Source organism: Mixophyes fleayi, chromosome 5 (genome assembly GCF_038048845.1).
Source record: "Mixophyes fleayi isolate aMixFle1 chromosome 5, aMixFle1.hap1, whole genome shotgun sequence".
NCBI lineage: Eukaryota > Metazoa > Chordata > Amphibia > Anura > Limnodynastidae > Mixophyes > Mixophyes fleayi.
In genome coordinates, this window is record NC_134406.1 from 226,342,041 (window position 1) to 226,360,185 (window position 18,145).

At 37.8% G+C, this 18,145-nt stretch overlaps 1 protein-coding gene across 1 annotated transcript in view; it reads right to left on the reverse strand.

The window, feature by feature from the left end:
* Positions 1-12,483: 12,483 nt before the first annotated feature.
* TOX (thymocyte selection associated high mobility group box) overlaps positions 12,484-18,145 on the reverse strand; it is a 217,613-nt gene continuing 211,951 nt past the window's right edge. The window contains exons 8-9 of the mRNA XM_075213560.1: positions 16,205-16,356; positions 12,484-13,604 (exon numbers count right to left, since the gene is read on the reverse strand). Coding sequence (XP_075069661.1) covers positions 13,568-13,604; positions 16,205-16,356 — 189 coding nt within the window. The 3' untranslated portion in view covers positions 12,484-13,567. The remainder of the gene's footprint in view (positions 13,605-16,204; positions 16,357-18,145) is intronic.

Sequence of the window (18,145 nt, forward strand, 5' to 3'; positions counted from 1 at the left end):
GGAACAGGCTGAGCAAAGGCACACAGTGACTGGACTCTGTTCTTGCCAGGTGTGAGCTTGTTGCCCCTTCGGTTTAGCTTACATCTCTTCATATATCGCCACAGGTATTTCCTTGCAAACAAGCCCTGGCAGGCTACACAGTGCATGAAGCCTTCAGCATCCATCTCTTTGTCTGGAAGTTTGCACAGGACCAGAACGCCATGGCCTGCCCTCATTGCCTCAAAGCTGTGTGCAAAGTTGCCCCTATTGTGAAGATGTGCCATTTACATGCACCTTTCTTTCGAGTGCTTGGGGAATTTCAGGGCCCTGTCTACTTCAGTCTCATGCTCTATGTGCCAGGCAATTTTTAAGAGGGGCTTCTCACAGTACAGGCACTACTGCTTTTTATTAAACGTCCTGGAGCCATCACTGTTTCTAGATAGCGTTTGGACAGACACTGTGTTGTCTCTCCGACCCTCTGTGTTTAAAATACAGCTGCCAGAAGGTCAAACCAGTGCACTTTGCTGCACTGGTGGGCAATGGGGAATCACTGCTGGTGTCTGAAGTGTCAGGGTCATACTCATCTCCTCTGCTCTCGGGGCTATAGTCGGAGCTACTGGTGGGCTCTGTCATACTTCCCTGTCCCTGCTTTACCTTCAGCGGATTCGACTGTGTCATTACCTGCTTGGTGCATAAAGCGCCGTCAGGCTGCCGTCACTTCCTCCTCCTGCTGTGCATTTGGACAGTATAGTGGCCTCTGTGGGTGGGATGCTCACACACTCTCCCCTTCACATTGGACACACGCACACTTTTGTTCTGACAAATGTGACTCGCGGGGACATGTCAGATTTTTATGCTGAGCATATCAGCAAGGTCCCCTGCATTGATTAGCCTTGAGAAGCTTTGTGGGGACCTCAATTTTTGTCCCCACTACGACTCAAGTCCCCACAGTGTTGGTGTGTAAACTGCTCAATGTCCCCACAAAGCATATGAATGCAAGAACACACACACGCACACACACACACACACACACACACACACACACACACACACACACACACACAATGGCCACTCACCCAAAACACACCCATATGCTCTTTAGAACCCTACTTATCCCCAAACTCCTCCCATACCTCCCTCTCACTATTAAAACATCAGCCCCACCTCCCCACTTACCTGTATTTACTCACTACCAATCTAATGACTAATAACACCCTGACTAAAAAATTACCCTGCCTCTATGAAGAAAACAGGAATCAAAGCAGTTCATTTGGACAGAGGAAGAATGGAGGTCACATGGTGCAAACTGCATGAGCTTCCTACCCTGATCTCAGATATGATGGTGGCGCTGCTTTGTGTGAAGATGTCACAGTAAACTGGGAAATGTGCTGGTCACTCCTAAGAGCTTTAGGGCAGTGATGGGCCACAGGTGGCCCTCGTGGCCCTCATTCAATAAGCACTGGAGCCACAGATAAAGTGTAGTGGTAGAAAAATCAGGAAATTATAGCTGAGAAAAGGACTGCTGGGCATAAAGCAGGAAAGAGCAGGGGCTGAAGTAGATAGTCCTACAGTATTTAATATCAGCTGTCCACATTTCAGAAATCTCCTAGGTATAATAACCAGGGGCCTGATTCATTAAGGATCTTAAATGAAGAGGTATCTTGTTTCAATCTGCTGGACAAAACCATGTTACATTGCAAGGGGTGCAAACTAGTGTTCTGTTTTGCACATAAGTTAAATACTGACAGTTTTTTCATATAGCACACAAATATCAACTTTAAATTTCAGTGTACAAATAAGCTATCAAGTATTTGTGTGCTACATGAAAAAACTGTCAGTATTTAACTTATGTGCAAAACAGAACACTAGTTTGCACCCCTTGCAATGTAACATGGTTTTGTCCAGGAGACTGAAATAAGATACCTCTTCATTTAAGATCCTTAATGAATCAGGCCCCAGATTCTTTTCTGGTTTTCCTGCCTAGATCCCTAACCTTTTAATGTGTATTTCTGCCTTGTTCTTAATAAATTTGATTTCATGAAATATGCCAAAATTTAAAGAGGAGAACTGTCAAATAAATTGTAATAAATAAGGCATTCTGTAGCTTTATTTCAGAGTTGCCGCCTACGTAGTGTGATGGAGAATATGGATAAGGAGGCATATAACAGTCCACACTACTAATCAAAGTAACTTCTAACATTTTAATTTTAATGATTCAGGGATTAACATCAAGAAATGACAGGACCACTTTAACATTTTAAAAGTTTGATATGTTTGTGCAGTTTTACCTTATTTTGAACCAACCTGCGTGTAACAAAAATATATTTAATGCAACAATGTATATGATTTTTCAGTCCTGCTTTAAAACCAAAGTCTCATGAGATGCCCTAATTACTAAGTCGTAAATAAATTATACATACTGATTATACATGGGCATAGACATGTACTTGTATGTACCCAACATTTAGGCTTTTAAATGTAGTTTTTACCTGCTACTTAACTCTTATTTACTATAAATAACGTAGTGGACAAAATATGACAGCAATACACTGAAAGTCTTCCAGAAACTGAATATAGTAAAATAAATCTCTTTTCTGTATACAAAGGACCCCATTTAGAGTCGGACGCAAAGTCCGTTTAAGAAGTGTAGGAATGGGAGTGTGCCCCAGCTTGGTAGGGTATTACGAGTGGCAAGCAACCCTAGTTACATCCCACTCGTAATACCCTATCGAGCTGCGAGCAGTCCCTGCAGCTAGTAACCACTTGCGCCACCTAATTCCTGCTGCACAGCTTTAGCCCTGTTTTAACGTGTGTTGCGTCTGCGCCTCACTGCGACTAGGATGTATTTACATGGTCACACCTTCACAAATCCGTGTTCCTCCCATTCTCTCGTAGTGAGTCGCAAGTGTTAATTGCGTCCAAGATGCAGGCGGATTTGGTGCTTTCTGCACATGCGTGGTAGTGTTTTTTAGCTGGATGCGCCTAAAACGGACTTTGTGTCCGACTCTAAATGAGGTCCAAAATGTGCATTTTGTGGCATCAGCAACATTTACATACTTTTAGTCCTTTTAGTTCTAGATCTATGCGATTCAGCTAAGCTTATTATTAAACAGAAACACAAAGCATGGCTGCAACATTGGCTTTTAAAGGAATGTCTTTAATGATTCATGAAAATATACTCACCTGACTGCTCCGGTGTAATCCAGAGAGCAGTTGACAGCTGTGGTTTCATGGCCTTATCAGGACAGCAACAGAAATACCACTTTAACAAAGTAGGTCTGGATCCTGCGCTACCTTTACACCCACCTGTTTTCTTTCCGGTCTTTGTTATCAGCTCAGTCATCAGCTGCAAACTGCCATTTCAGTTTGTAATAATCTAAAAATTGACAGATGGGGGCAAACAGGACTTATTTGGCAACACTTTATACTTTTCTGATCTGTTAAGAGCCAGACAAGTAAAGTGGTGTAAGATTGTTTAGTAACAGCTGGTAAGCACCGGGGTGTGTGAGTTTGATTTTCAGATATGACAAGCAGTTACAGGAATATTGCCAGATACAGCTGTTCAAAAGCCTTAATAAACAGCAAGTCAATACTAATCTTTGCCAAATTAATCTTTTCCCTGACAGCCCTTCAGAGCAATTATGCCTGCACTTATTATAAACACTCAATTGTTAAGCACATTTTGCTTTCATTTGCAGCAGAGTTTTTTGCATTTGCCCTGTCTTCATTTGGCAAACTTTCCAATTGTTTTGTAGGTTGTTGCATATTCTGCCTTTTCTGTAATGTGGATGAAAAAGAACATCTATAATGAGGGGATTGGCCCTCCTCAGAGATAGAAGGATTTATGAACCACATTGGCCACATGTTTGACAACGTTTATAAACAGATACAAGCTTGTTATAAAATAGTACAGTGTTATGTTACAAATTATGTCTCTTTTTAATAACCAATGTTAAAGATGTTTTCAAACATTCCTGCAAGTCAAAACATGTTAAAAAGAGGTACAAATTATTGGGATTTTTTGTTTATTTTTTTACCCACGGACTGACTCCTCTCATATAAAAGAAGTGCTAGTTCTACAAGCGCCATCATACCCAATCAGTTTAATGCTCCCAGAGCTTGCTGGGATCAGTAGTGCCACATACAATTTTTTTTTATATCTAACATTAACTCTTTATTACCCCAACAGCCAGCGCACATAAGATGAAGTCACTGCTGTATAAGTGCTTCACTTTTGCCATGTAAACTATGACTTATAGTTCAGTAACTTCCAAAAATATTCATAGTTTGGGAATTTTTATATGTTGCTGGATTACAAATAAAACATACAATTAGTTTCCAATCAATATTTTTTTTGCAAACACACATGTACACAATGTAAATGACAAATAGACAACGTTAGTTAGAGAGATGAGCTAATCGATTCTTCTAACATTGAAATTCATACGATTCAGAACTAACTCAGAAGAGATCCAGGAATAAAACAACAACCTCTAGAGGATCAGGCCACAGTCTGTGGAGGTCTATGGAAAGGGACTTATAGCAATACAACAATCACATCACCAACACCCTATAAAAGTATCATAGAGCCACTCCCTATTTTCTTGTCCTGCTTCTATAAGATAAGAAATATCTGACAGCATACCTCCTAACAGGCACAATTTGGAGGGGCAGATCTAATTATGGGTCTGGATTGATGACCAGAATTTTTAGTCCTGAATAACGGGAGTGTTGGGGGGTATGTCCCGATGGTGCACACACCGTCCACTTGTGCATGCGGCAATGCGGAGGTGTGTTCAGTGGATCTTGGGCATGGCTGAGCGCTTCAGATCTGATGGGACTCTACACCAGATTGGGATATGACTACCCTCCTTTTAGGTGTCTCAATTCGCAAAGGTGAAATATATCAGTGTCTGTAGAAGTAATCTTGACTGTCTTGTACGGCTCTGTCATTTTATCAATGTCACAGCAACAGTTATGCTTCACACTTCTTGCACTAATTACATGCATTTTAGTAGCATTTTATTACGCTAGTAAAATGCATGTACTCTCTACCAGCCAAACCCTAGATAGCATTGTTTCTAGTGTCACCATATTTACTACTAACTATCACTAGCATTGCTCTAGCTTTCCATATGCGTTCCAGATTTTGTAACTCATCTTGCTCTATCCAAATGTATTTTCCACAGGTAAGTACTACGTAGGAGTTTGGAGGCAGCCCCAAGTGAGCTGCAAATGTTAGTAAGAATGCTAGAAATAAACGTATGTCAAACACGTAAACCCTGGGAGACATTTTAGAAAACCCCTCATCAAACTGTAACAACCTGCCTCCTGGACTCTTGGGGCTAGATTTACTATCAGGCGTGATGCAGGGCGGCTTGAAGCGGTTTTCCGGCGGGATTGCAGTGCAAACAGCCGGATTTACTAATGGGCGCATTTCATCTTCAATTTGAAGCCGCCGGCGATGTCACGGCGGGATGTAATGCTCAAAGCCGCCGGCGGCTTTGAATAGAACATGGTGTTTTCGCTTTAAATGACGGCGCTTTCGTGTGAAGGCGTTTTTTTTGAAAATTACACCTGTCTCATGGCCTGTTACTTTTGGCTATTATTGGACTTTATTATTTGTTTCTTTTATGTGTTGCAGCAGTACCTCTATTCACCAGAGGTGCTGCTATTGTGCTTTACTTGTTTGTATCAGGGGTTAACCTGCCCTGTAATTATCCCTTCACCTGGGTGTGTCCCTTCTTAAATCTGTCTCTCCCAGCAGTCTTGGCTGGTTATTGTTGTCCCATCCTGTTGTCTTATCCTGAGGTTATTTTCTGTGGTCACTTCCTCCTGTTTGTGCTCCTGGATTCATGCTGCTGGAGATCTATCTCAACATACAATCTGCTGACCTGTTCCTTATGTGAACCTGGGACTTATCTGTGCCTTTCCCTGTGCATGCTGCCTGAAATATTTCCTCACCTCCCATTTACCTGCAACTGCTGTATATCTGGTAAATTCTGCAAGCTATTATGTCATCAACTGTTCATACTCTCCAGCAATAAACATTGTTTGTTTTTTCACCTATCCATGGCTCCTTAGCTGTATTTCTACATTGATCCGTGACACAAACCAATTACACTATAGGCTTAAGAGAGTCAACACAGTGTAATACACTTTAATTAAATTTTGACTGATATTTGTGTGTGTTGTAAACACATTTTGCAAGTGTGAAAGCTACAGTGAATAGATAAAGTCTACACACCCTTATTGAAATTGCAGGTCTTTTGTCAAATGTACAGAGGTTCTTTGTTACCCAGGAGACATAGAAACATAAAATTTTATGGCAGATCATAAACCACACAGCCTAACTAGTCTGCCCATTTTATTCCTAAAAACATCAGACCCTATTGGATCCTTAACATTTTTCCAGATTTAGCAGAGCCTTATGTCTATCTCAAACATGTATAAATTCTCTTACAGCCTTTCCATGTAATATTTAGTAGCCCTTCCTTAAACAATCTCTTTCTGGAGCTATGGCCTCCAGAAATGAACTCAGTATTCAGTCAAACAAACTTCAGGTTTCATGGACATGATTTTCCCTTAGTAAATCTATGCTGCTTGAGATCTTGTAAGTGGGTTTGAGATATTCTACAATTCTGTTTGCAGTGATTTCATTGAGAGCTTACAATCAATTGGGAAATGGATTATTAGTATAGGTGATGTAGGGAAAGCTCTGTTAAAGAGGTGGAGTTTCAGAGAGCATTTAAATATTTGAGGGCTAGGGCAAATTATGAATAGATATGGAAGGGAATCTTATAGGTGGAACTTGTAGGTAGGTGTGAGAAGTGGCAAATATTTGTAGATTTATTGCTAAATCAATGAGTAAAACACTTTACACCAGTAACTACATTTGTCACATCGGCATATGGAGCTTCATGCATGCTTAACATTGTACAAAAGTGGAAGCTGCTCAAATCAATTTATAGGCCATAACAGGTGCTGAAAGGGTGGGGTTATCCTGGAAGGAACATACACACAACATTTTTTCCCCAAGCACACTGCTATAGCCAGCAACAGATCTGCCATTTCTACTGTAGATAAAAATGCAAAAGTCTTTGTTGCACACATTTGCAAATGTATGTTTAAGCCATCCTGCCACGCCAAGGCGCTTTTGCATATAGGATGGTCCTACTCTAAACAATGAGAGTCCCTATATTTGGGCCATACATATGTGTTTTTAAATTGAGAGCTAACTTACCAAAGAGGTACCCCAGAAGCCTCCAAATAGCAATCCAATGTCAGCACTCCCCCTCAGCTACTGACACCAACATGCCTCTCAGACAAATACAAAAGTGGAAGCTGCTCAAATCAATTTATAGGCCATAACAGGTGCTGAAAGGGTGGGGTTATCCTGGAAGGAACATACACACAACATTTTTTCCCCCAGCACACTGCTATAGCCAGCAACAGATCTGCCATTTCTACTGTAGATAAAAATGCAAAAGTCTTTGTTGCACACATTTGCAAATGTATGTTTAAGCCATCCTGCCACGCCAAGGCGCTTTTGCATATAGGATGGTCCTACTCTAAACAATGAGAGTCCCTATATTTGGGCCATACATATGTGTTTTTAAATTGAGAGCTAACTTACCAAAGAGGTACCCCAGAAGCCTCCAAATAGCAATCCAATGTCAGCACTCCCCCTCAGCTACTGACACCAACATGCCTCTCAGACAAATACAAAAGTGGAAGCTGCTCAAATCAATTTATAGGCCATAACAGGTGCTGAAAGGGTGGGGTTATCCTGGAAGGAACATACACACAACATTTTTTCCCCCAGCACTGGAAAAAATGTTGTGTGTATGCTTAACATTGTGCCAGATAATTTGGTAGTTTGTGTTACTGATCCGTTTATTCAGTCAAAACCATGGAAAAATAACTTTTTCAGCTATGTGTCAAAAAATAGTCGAAGTGATGAATTATGTATTTAAGGCTACTTTTTCTATAATGGTCGAGTGCAACACAAATATTATACGCTAACCATCTTTTATGTGCTCAAGGATGATCCCATTTTATTGATAGCATCTATTCCTTACTGATTCAGCTCCCTGTACGGTGATTGCTAATGAAGATACAAAAGCGGAGATTTATTTCTGCACGATGTGTCTCCCTGGAGCAGTCCATGGAGACACATGATGCCGATGTTGAGGATGGAATCTCTGCTCATTTTTCCTCCACCCCACTGAGGTGTCAAGAACAAATTCAGTGGAGATTCCTTACCATTATGGCTGGCAATGTGAGCAGCCAGACATTGCGGCTAACTGAATCTCCCCCAAAAAGTTAAAACATGAACAATATAGCAAAAAGAGTTTATTGATAAAGAATATAGGCAAGAAATGGCGTGGAATAAATTGATGGAAAATGAGGCCAATGCTGCCCTCCTTGCTGCAGCCCATACAGTGAACATAAATTAGATATGTTTCGATGTGATATAACATTAATGATAAAATATGTAATAATCAGCAACGCCTGATGAAACAAATAAGTAAAAAACAGCTCTTAGATATAAAATTACTGCCGTCGTTACTATCAATGGTGTGTCTATAATGAGGTAACTGGAACTGCCTCAGACAGCTTATTTTGGGGGCAGCAAAATTTAAATTTGAGTGAGGCAAAAGTCTACCTTGTTTGGTAGATCTAGTAATTATTAAAAAAATACAATATTAACCTCTAAAAGTATACACAACTCATTATATTATAAATATTATAAATCTTTATAATAGTTTGCATAATGTGCCATTTCAGTTGTCAATTTTATGCATAAAAAAGTTATTAAATGTAGCTGTAATATGGAAAGGGCCAAAGGAACGACGTTCAACCTTCACTCCTTAATACTGCGTACGCTCACATACACTGGAAATATGATGGACATCGCTATAAAATGAGTGCACTGCCAGTGCTAATTACAGCAACCAATTGGTAATAGGTATTATTTATCTAGTCACTTGCTTTACTTTGTTCTGGAGCTGTTGCTGTTTTGTAGCTCACACAAAGACAGTTATCCAAGCGAAATGTGCAGAGTTACATCCTATTCTAAGTCCTGAAGAGGGGTTTCATGACTTCTTATTGCTGTGATGAGTTCACTCAATGAATAAAAAGCAACAGTTCTCTTTTGTATTAATCGACCCACTGAAATGTATATATTCTCCTAGGTCTATGGAAATTAACATTTTGTCTTGAATATTAGTCATGGCTAATGATATGAATAATACATGATCAATACAGAAAAGTCACTAAAGTAATCAACATAGTGTTACAACAGAATTATGAGTTTCCCTTTTAATTTTGTCTGTCAAGGGCCAGTTGTTGCTTTGCTGTTCTCCTTATAGACAATTTGTCTGTCAAAATCCTTTCATCATTTGTCAGGAATTCAAATATTGCTTCAGGCTTTTTCTTCTATAAACTAAGATTCATTTCATGCTTCATGTTAAGTCTGTACTATGCACATTTCTATAATTTCTTTTTGTTCCCTTGTTCAAGACAAAGAAGCACCAATATTTAATAGCAAACTTCTGTGCTTAAGAGTTAATGTTCATTCGACCTACTATGAGCCCAGACTTCATCTTTAGAATAAGTGTCAGGAATATGCGGATAGTGCATTGTATTCAAGTTATAAACAAGGATCCCAACAAAGTGCAATATATAGCCCTGGAACATTGGGTTTTTAACTTATGTTTCATTAGGATCTGAGAACCCTATTATCCGATTCATGCTCATCTGGGATGTCTTCAGTTTTGTAATGGGCCGGCAAAGAACAACCTGCCAATTGGATCATCAGGCTAAGAACAACCTGCCAATTGGATCATCAGGCAAAGAACAACCTGCCAATTGGATCATCAGGCAAAGAACAACCTGCCAATTGGATCATCAGATTGTTCATCATAGTGGGAATAAGGTGCACTGACCTTGTGGGAGGCAGTGACCTGTTCCCTCATGCTATATTCTTAGTAAGGACAGGGCTGCATGTGAAAAGGGGAAGCTGCAGCCTGAAAGTAAGATAGTGGAAGGAGCATGGTTCCCCAACAGAACAGAGTTACGATGTGAGGCTCCTATCAAACTGGTGCAGGAAAACCGAAGATGAGATCCTGATGTGTTGCCAATTGCTGATCTTCACTAGCTTGTAGATTTCTGGTTTACCGGTGGTGGTCCGTCCTACACTGGATAAGAATTTGGCTGTGAGATGGCTATGTGGTAGACTAACACATCCACATAACACATTAGTAATTATACATATTCATTTCTTCATGGGATAATCTGCTCTACCATTGAAACATTCTGGTGGAGTATGTGTGTATGTGTCATTTCTGTACTTTCAAATGACAGTCACAATGAAAACATGAATTGTCTGTGACTTTTAGTGTGACTTGAAAGATAAACTTTCTTCAATGAAAATTCCTTTCTTTTTAGGATTGCATAATAATTACTTGAAATTCCAATTATTAATCTGCAGGGTAGACTTACAGCCAAGGGCAAAGCAATTTCTACTATGAGGTGAGCTTATGGCGCACACATTATTTCCTGAGAGGTTTCTTATACCAAGACTGTAGCACCCCTATAACATGACTGAGCAGATTTATGAATATACTGAAGTCAAACATGTTCCATGGCCACACCAGTCACATCTAAACATAACTGAGACTCTATAAGAGGTTTCCACCTCCACATTCTTCTATTAACCAACTTCAGGATTTCCTTCTTGAATAATAGAAATAGTTCATTGCTTGTGAAACAGTGAATAAAGCTGCTCTGAAGGCAAATTACTACCTAAAGCTGGATATACACTACACGGTTTTTGTCCAATAATCGGCTAAATCAGCCGACACACGACCGCTCGTTCAAAAGTCGGGTCAGTGTGTGCAGTGACACGATGGTTGAAAGTCTGCCCAAATGGACAATTGTCGCCTCATTTGGTTGGTCGTACCCTTTAATATTTTCGTTCCAATCTCGTTTCCGCTGTGTAGTGTGTATAAACTTCCGACCGATCCACAACAGTGAGTACGAAATTACAGTCATTGCTCACGACAACATGGCTGTAAAAAGTCGCTAAAGGGACGTCCGCTCTTCCCTTTATCGTCCTAAACAAGGCTAGTGTGTATGCAGTCCATGGACCGAGCGATCGGACCATCGATCGCATGTAAAATCGCTCGGCATAAAAAGTTGGTTGAAATTTCTGTAGTGTGTACCTAGCTTAACTCCTTATTAGCCCATAAATAGTCGTATATTGTTAGTGTTTCCATTATTTTGTCTTTCCTTTGTTTACTTTTGTTAATCAGCATTTTAAATATATATATATATATATATATATATATATATATATCATATGTATCACAGACTTTACCAATATCCTATTTACCTATTTATATTTCATTTTTTGCATGGTGGGAGGGCAGGAAGGGGCGGGGTGGGCTGATCGTGTCAATTTGGCCATTCCCCCACGACATTGAGGCTCAAAGTGGGCAGGATGTGGTAGAATTGTCTGATATCTGGGGAGTCCAGGAGACCTACCCAGAATTCGAGAGTCTCACGGGTAGGCAAGTACGCTATTACTAGGGTATGTCACGATTACTAGGTTAGACAGAAAAAGACATGTCTTAAAATAAAACCTTTCACAATTTCTAATTGACAGACACATTTTGCATAATCTCTCATTTTATCAAACTATTATATTTTCCTGGTTTCTTGGTCAATTGTTACTTCGGTTTACAGACAGTTCTATCTTATTGTAGTCTTCCCTACATGCCTTCAAGTTAAAAGTTTAATATTATTATTATTATTATTAATATTATTATTATTATTATAGTTCTGTTTCAGATTGCATGCATTCGTTTTCTCAATTTTGTTTATATAAAAATGTCACTATATTGAAAATAAAATATGGGAATCTTAAATACACTTTTATACCATCTATAAGACAAATATCTAAAATCATTTTAATGGACACAGATTTATCTCTGAAGATGTGTTTTTTTGCATCTCCTCCATTTGCCTTTGACTTAAAAAGACATTCTGACTGATAAGTGGCCTGGGGGGATTCTCCCATTTGTCAAAAGACCTTTCATATTCATGTTAAATACAACACAAGTAGGGCATTTTTCCTGCTTCACAGTTTTTTTCACTAGATTTGACGTGTGATCATAGGAGCTTATAAGAACAATTTATCACTACTACTTGCCAAGTCTCACAGCCAAAATCTGATTGAAAACTAAGAGGCAGAATCATCTCTTTTCACTGTTGTTTACTCTCGGGGCTTATGTCATTTTACTACACTGTATAAACATAAACATTTGCTTCACTGTTGTCAATTACTGTAGTGTAATTTTTTTTTTACTTGTCTGACTTCACTTACTAGCTGACCAAATATCAATAAAAAATAAAAAGTTGTTGATTGCTTTTATTTATTTTTGTAGTTCAAAAACGCAAGTTTGGTTTTATTTAATGTCACAGTAGAAAGGAAATGTATTCACATGAATTGTGATACAATATATTTTTTTCCAGCAAAAATGTTAAAACATCAAAGAAACATGTTTAAAAAGCTAAGAAAATTACTTACAAACACGTAGATTTATTATTTCATAAATAGGCGCAAACAGGCTCCATATAATTAAAAAAAAAATAATGAAAATAATAAAAATAAAATAAAAAGATTAAATACAGACACATTATGGAGAAACAATAACACACAGCCAGATATCAATGTTAAAATTTAGCTGTTTCCAATCCGTTTCTGCATCTAGTAAAATAACATGTAAGCGTTTGGCAGTTTTTATACATATAGGGACATAATGACATTTACTAACAATTACACAAGAAGTAATACAAAAAGCCATTTCAATGCGGTACAAAATAAACGTGTTTGCTTTCTGTATGGCCCACTTTATAATTAGCCGATTTTTTCAAATTTTTTTGGGGAGGTTGATTTTCTCCAAAATATTTTTGAAAATATAGACATATTAGGCATTTAAAAAAAAAAAAAAAAAGCAAAAATATGAATGTTTGCCAATTATAATCATTTCCCAAAATTTACCACCTGGAATGTACCAGTTTCAAATCGTAATTTAGCTACAACAACATCCACATTTTATACTCTAGGAGAATGGACACTCATGCTATTTACATCCTTGCTATGAGTGCTACATCAAGCCATTAAGAAAGTCTTTAGTAGATCTATATAAACAACCTTTATGAAAACCAATGGAAACTCCAGGACTTTTTATCTGAGATGACTACAGTTGCTAAGGCAGATTTCCTAGTGCAGCACTTCACAGCAAAACCAATCTAAAATATGAATGGTCCAATTTTCTTTAGTAATCTTCATTCAGTAAAGAAAGGGGGAAACATGTTACTTTTAAAGAAGTTTGAAAAGAATTGAAGCAAGACTATATTTCCCAGAGTGGATAACCCACAAATGCAAATGTCCTAAGTGCTTAGCAACTTGTATTTTCTAATGAACTGCAGAAGTGCCCTGGCCGCGAAATGCGATCCTTGACAAATGATGTCCCTGCATTCCTCAGCTGAAAGAAATCTCTCTGTGTGGGTCATATTCTCAGGTTAGGTACAGTGCTTTGTCCCTCTGCATGTTCCTGTGGAAAATGAAAAATAGTTGTAATTAAGAAAAGTGTTATGTAACAAACTATGGAAAATATCAACGGTGACAAACTGGAAGGAAGAAAAAAAGTCGGAGAATAGTGGAGATGTGGATTGGAAGACTTAGGGGTATATTTACTAAACTGCAGGTTTGAAAAAGTGAAGATGTTGCCTATAGCAACCAATCAGATTCTAGCTTTCATTTATTTAGTGCATTCTATAAAATGACAGCTAGAATCTGATTGGCTGCTATAGGCAACATCTTCACTTTTTCAAACCCACAGTTTAGTAAATATACCCCTTAGGCTGATACCGATATAGTTTATAAACTACTGAAGTATTAAAAGTTGACTATGCCTGATATAAGGCTATGTATAGGATTATGTTAGTTCACAAGTTGTATTGTTTGAAAAATTTACCTTATATTTATATTCAGATATCTATATATCTCATATAATTGTACATATTGTTTATGCTGATTTATTTCTAATATGTGTACATTCTGATGGATCTGTATCTAAAATAATAATACAGAATATACACTATCACTTTAACCACTGAAAGTTCTATTATTTATTTGTGGAGATATTTAAGTAAACACAGAAAAACTATATATCTATTGCTTACTTGTAGCTCTCCTTTAAAGCCCCATTAGCTTTAGATATTATTTTTTAACATGCTAACTGAAGTTTCAAATTAAAGTGTAGCAAACAAGATATAATTGATAACAATTTGAATGCATGTGGATGTGCTTTGCGTGGTGTGGTTTAAACAGTGGCGTTGCTTGGAAAAGGCATAGTATGAAGTATAATATGTACGGTGGTGTGCCATACCGCCACTTCTCCCTCTGCTTTACTTGTAAAACTATCCAATTACATTTACTTATATCATACTCACCAACTTTTTACAGTGAAGTGTCAGGATGGAAGGGAGTGGGGTGCGGCAGATGTTATCATTCTGGCCACACTAGGAAGTGGGCAGGGTGGGCAGTTGGGGAGACATCCCAGGAGAGTGGGCAAGTATGACTTACACTTCCTTTTCCATACCGCCACTGCTAAATTTCCACTTCGACTACTGTATATATATAATATCTATATCTATATATATATATATATATATATATATATATATATATATACATATATATATATATATAGATATATTTAGTGATGTCCTTATATTTTACAGCAGGGGTACAGTATTCTCTATATAATGTGGCACATATGTTAGAGAAGAAGGCTAGGTGGTAGAAGTAGAACTGGGCAATATTTGGAACACAAGCTGGTGCTGAGTTGCATGATGTAACTGTACTGGAAGTCAAATTATAAAGTAGAGAGCACTATATAGAATAGAGGTGACATTGTATACAATTGTATCATTTTCAATTCATGATTTGGATGTGAAAATGCTCACCCAATTCATCCTGACTCGTGACAGGTGGACCAGTGACACAAGCCAAGGTAGCCCATTATGGGACGAGCCCGGGGGCAAATGCCCCCCTGCCCCCAGCCCAGCCTGCCCCTGGATAGGTAACATATCTAACCAATTGTATTGTGTAGTGTAAAGCCCATAACTAATAGTTACACATAAAAGAATGCCTTACTTTGGGAATACATGTAGAATAAATAATATGTGTATATTGATTTAAGAACCTGTTCTTTCTTATAAATAACTTTAAGATCACGGATTGTCACCACTCAGTTTAACAATTTATTAGTCTGTCTTATAGCAATCAGTAAATCCCCCATAATTAAAATGGACTACAACTCCCATAATCCTCAGCCTGCTACCCACATGCTGAGGAGACTCACAGTTCATTAACAGTTTATTGCACTTCCTTAGAGTGCCCATCATGAATCTGCACATGTGCAGCACACTTTAGGCAAGCTGAGCTTCTTCATATTATCCTATATTCATTATGTTATAAAGATCTGATGATTTTTAAGCTTTTACCGGACAAATAGGACATTATTTACATAATCAAAACCATCAGTTTCACACAAAGCCTGAAAAAACAGGAATTAAAGTGTATCTCAGAATTGCGGGTAAAGATAAGCAAATATCACCTTTATGCCCCTGATTTGATAGATATGCAAGCTACATTATATGCAGTACAAACCCTAATTAAAGCAATAAATGGATTATGCAGGATGAACAAAATAAAACATTTCAAAGATGTATTAACTTCAAACCTATATCACTACTGTTAGTAACTTTTAAATGTATTATATATTTCATGTGTGTGTTAATATGCTTTTTATATGATAATGTATTACTAAAACTAATAATTTTAACGATTATAATGATAATAATAATTATTCTAGTTATGATAACTAAACAAATATGAAATCTCGTTCTTATTAGAATTTGGATCAGAAACATCCTGTTAATTTCGATATATACTGTTCATCTTATATATGAATGCAAACGCAGGTGGTATTAAAAAAATAGAGCAAACGTCTCTTTGTTGCTCTAACAGACAGCGTACTTAATAATTATATCTCTTAGGCAGTTTGTATAGATCTCTTAAGAGAAAAATGTTTTCACCTACTAATACCAGGGATGGAACACTAGAGTGTGCTGATAGCTCGCTCACCCATTACTGCAGTAGTCATTGTTCCATTCAATGGGCTGTCCTGGAGGATTTCTGCAACCTGAACGGACATACTCCATTGCTTGAGTAACAACCTGGGCCGCTGTAGACGTTGGGTTGATAAGATTCTGATATTCTGACTGAAGAGTAAATCCCTGGGGAACAAACAAACTGTATGGTTAGTTACAATCCACATTAGGCAGATAGACACACAGAGCCCACCATGATATTCAAGACTTAAAAAAAAAAAAAAAAGCCACGTAATTTTAGCTTCTAAATTATCAATATACAGAATCCACAGTAATTATGCCTCTCTTATAATGAAAGCAAAGTTCACAGAAAATGTAAACTAGCTTGCACAGAAGCAAAACAAAAGGTTTTAAAGATAGAGAGACAAACAATTGACAGAGTAAATGTAGATATATTCCTCCGAATCTGTGTTTCTCTTTATTAAACTCAAGGATACATTGCTTGTTAATTTTTAAAATATGCAACAGAATCTTTTTTTTGAAAGGCACTGGCAGCAGGTGGCTGAGTGTTTTATTAGACTACACCTATTCATGTATTGTTCTGAAAACCCTTTTTCTTCATTCAATCACAAAGGGACCATCTGCTTCCTTTATACTTAAACTTCTTTTTCAACTCAGAAAAAAAAAGAAGCAGCAATATAGGATACTAGTGATTTGAATTAACGAGTAACAAATAATAATCAAACTCTACAATGAGGCAGGAAAAATAAGTAGCTCGCCTGCAGTTTCAAAATAACAATTAATTTAGCATTTGTGCTGTTGAAATTAATTACCTAATTACTATATTAGTTAGAAGCAATTTAAACATTAAAATGTGTATTTCACGGCACAAAATAACATGGGGAAAGAGGGCTAAAGTCAGAAACACTCCAGTTTTAGGGTATTTGTGAAGAGATGTTGGCTGCAGATGTGCAAATTTAGAGACGGATGTTGGGGATGGATTTTTTTTTTATTTATTAAAAGGGGTTGTACACATATCTAGTGCTGAATGCTGAACGCCATTGGCTGGTATATAAACACTTAAAATATTTATATTATAATGGGCTAATATTTTTATTACCTATGAAATTGATTATGCAGTGTGCCTTTATTTTTGCACACTGGTTAATCTTGGCACACTTCTACTATTTCCCTGTAAAATAGCTTCAAAGACAATTCAACGGTTTGCCAATTTATCCTACTGCAGATTCAATTTAGTAGGACATGATCATATTAGCCCACAATGGTAGTTTTTACTGGTGTTCCTCGTTAGTATAGTGGTGGGTATCACTCCCCGATGAAGAGACCTTAAAATCTGTGAGGATCACATTGCCACAGTGGTTAGCATTGCTGCATCAGACTGCTAGGGTCCTGAGATCAAGTCCTGACCAGAATCTGTGGAGCTTGTATGTCCTCCCCTTGTTTGCCAGGGTTTTCTCCCAAAAGCATGCTGGCTGCTGACTAAACATGGATTCCTAGTGTGTGTGCTTGTGTTTTAGGGAATTTAGACTGTAAGCTCCAATGGGGCAGGAACTGTTAATGACAAATAGTCTCTGTAAAGCACTGCCTAATTGGTAACTATATAAATAAACAATAATCATAATTTATTAATTAATACCGAATATAAGTCACAATTTCCACTAAATAGCCATAACAAGGGTCCAGCCTTGCCATTTGTAATGTGTCAGAGCAGAAGGTAGGGCCACCGAATGAATCCAAAGTCTGCCTCTCACTACCTGTGCTTCTAGACTACTGGCTTGAGATATTCAGTAAACTCCATAAACTAGCACCAATCCCAGTTTGCTTTACATTGCTGCTTTGCCCATATGCTACACAATACTTATTATATTTATTATAATGAAACCACAGTAGAATAATCCTTTTTTTTTTTACCGAACATGCAACCAAAACTCTTACCCATTCTATGATCATCTCC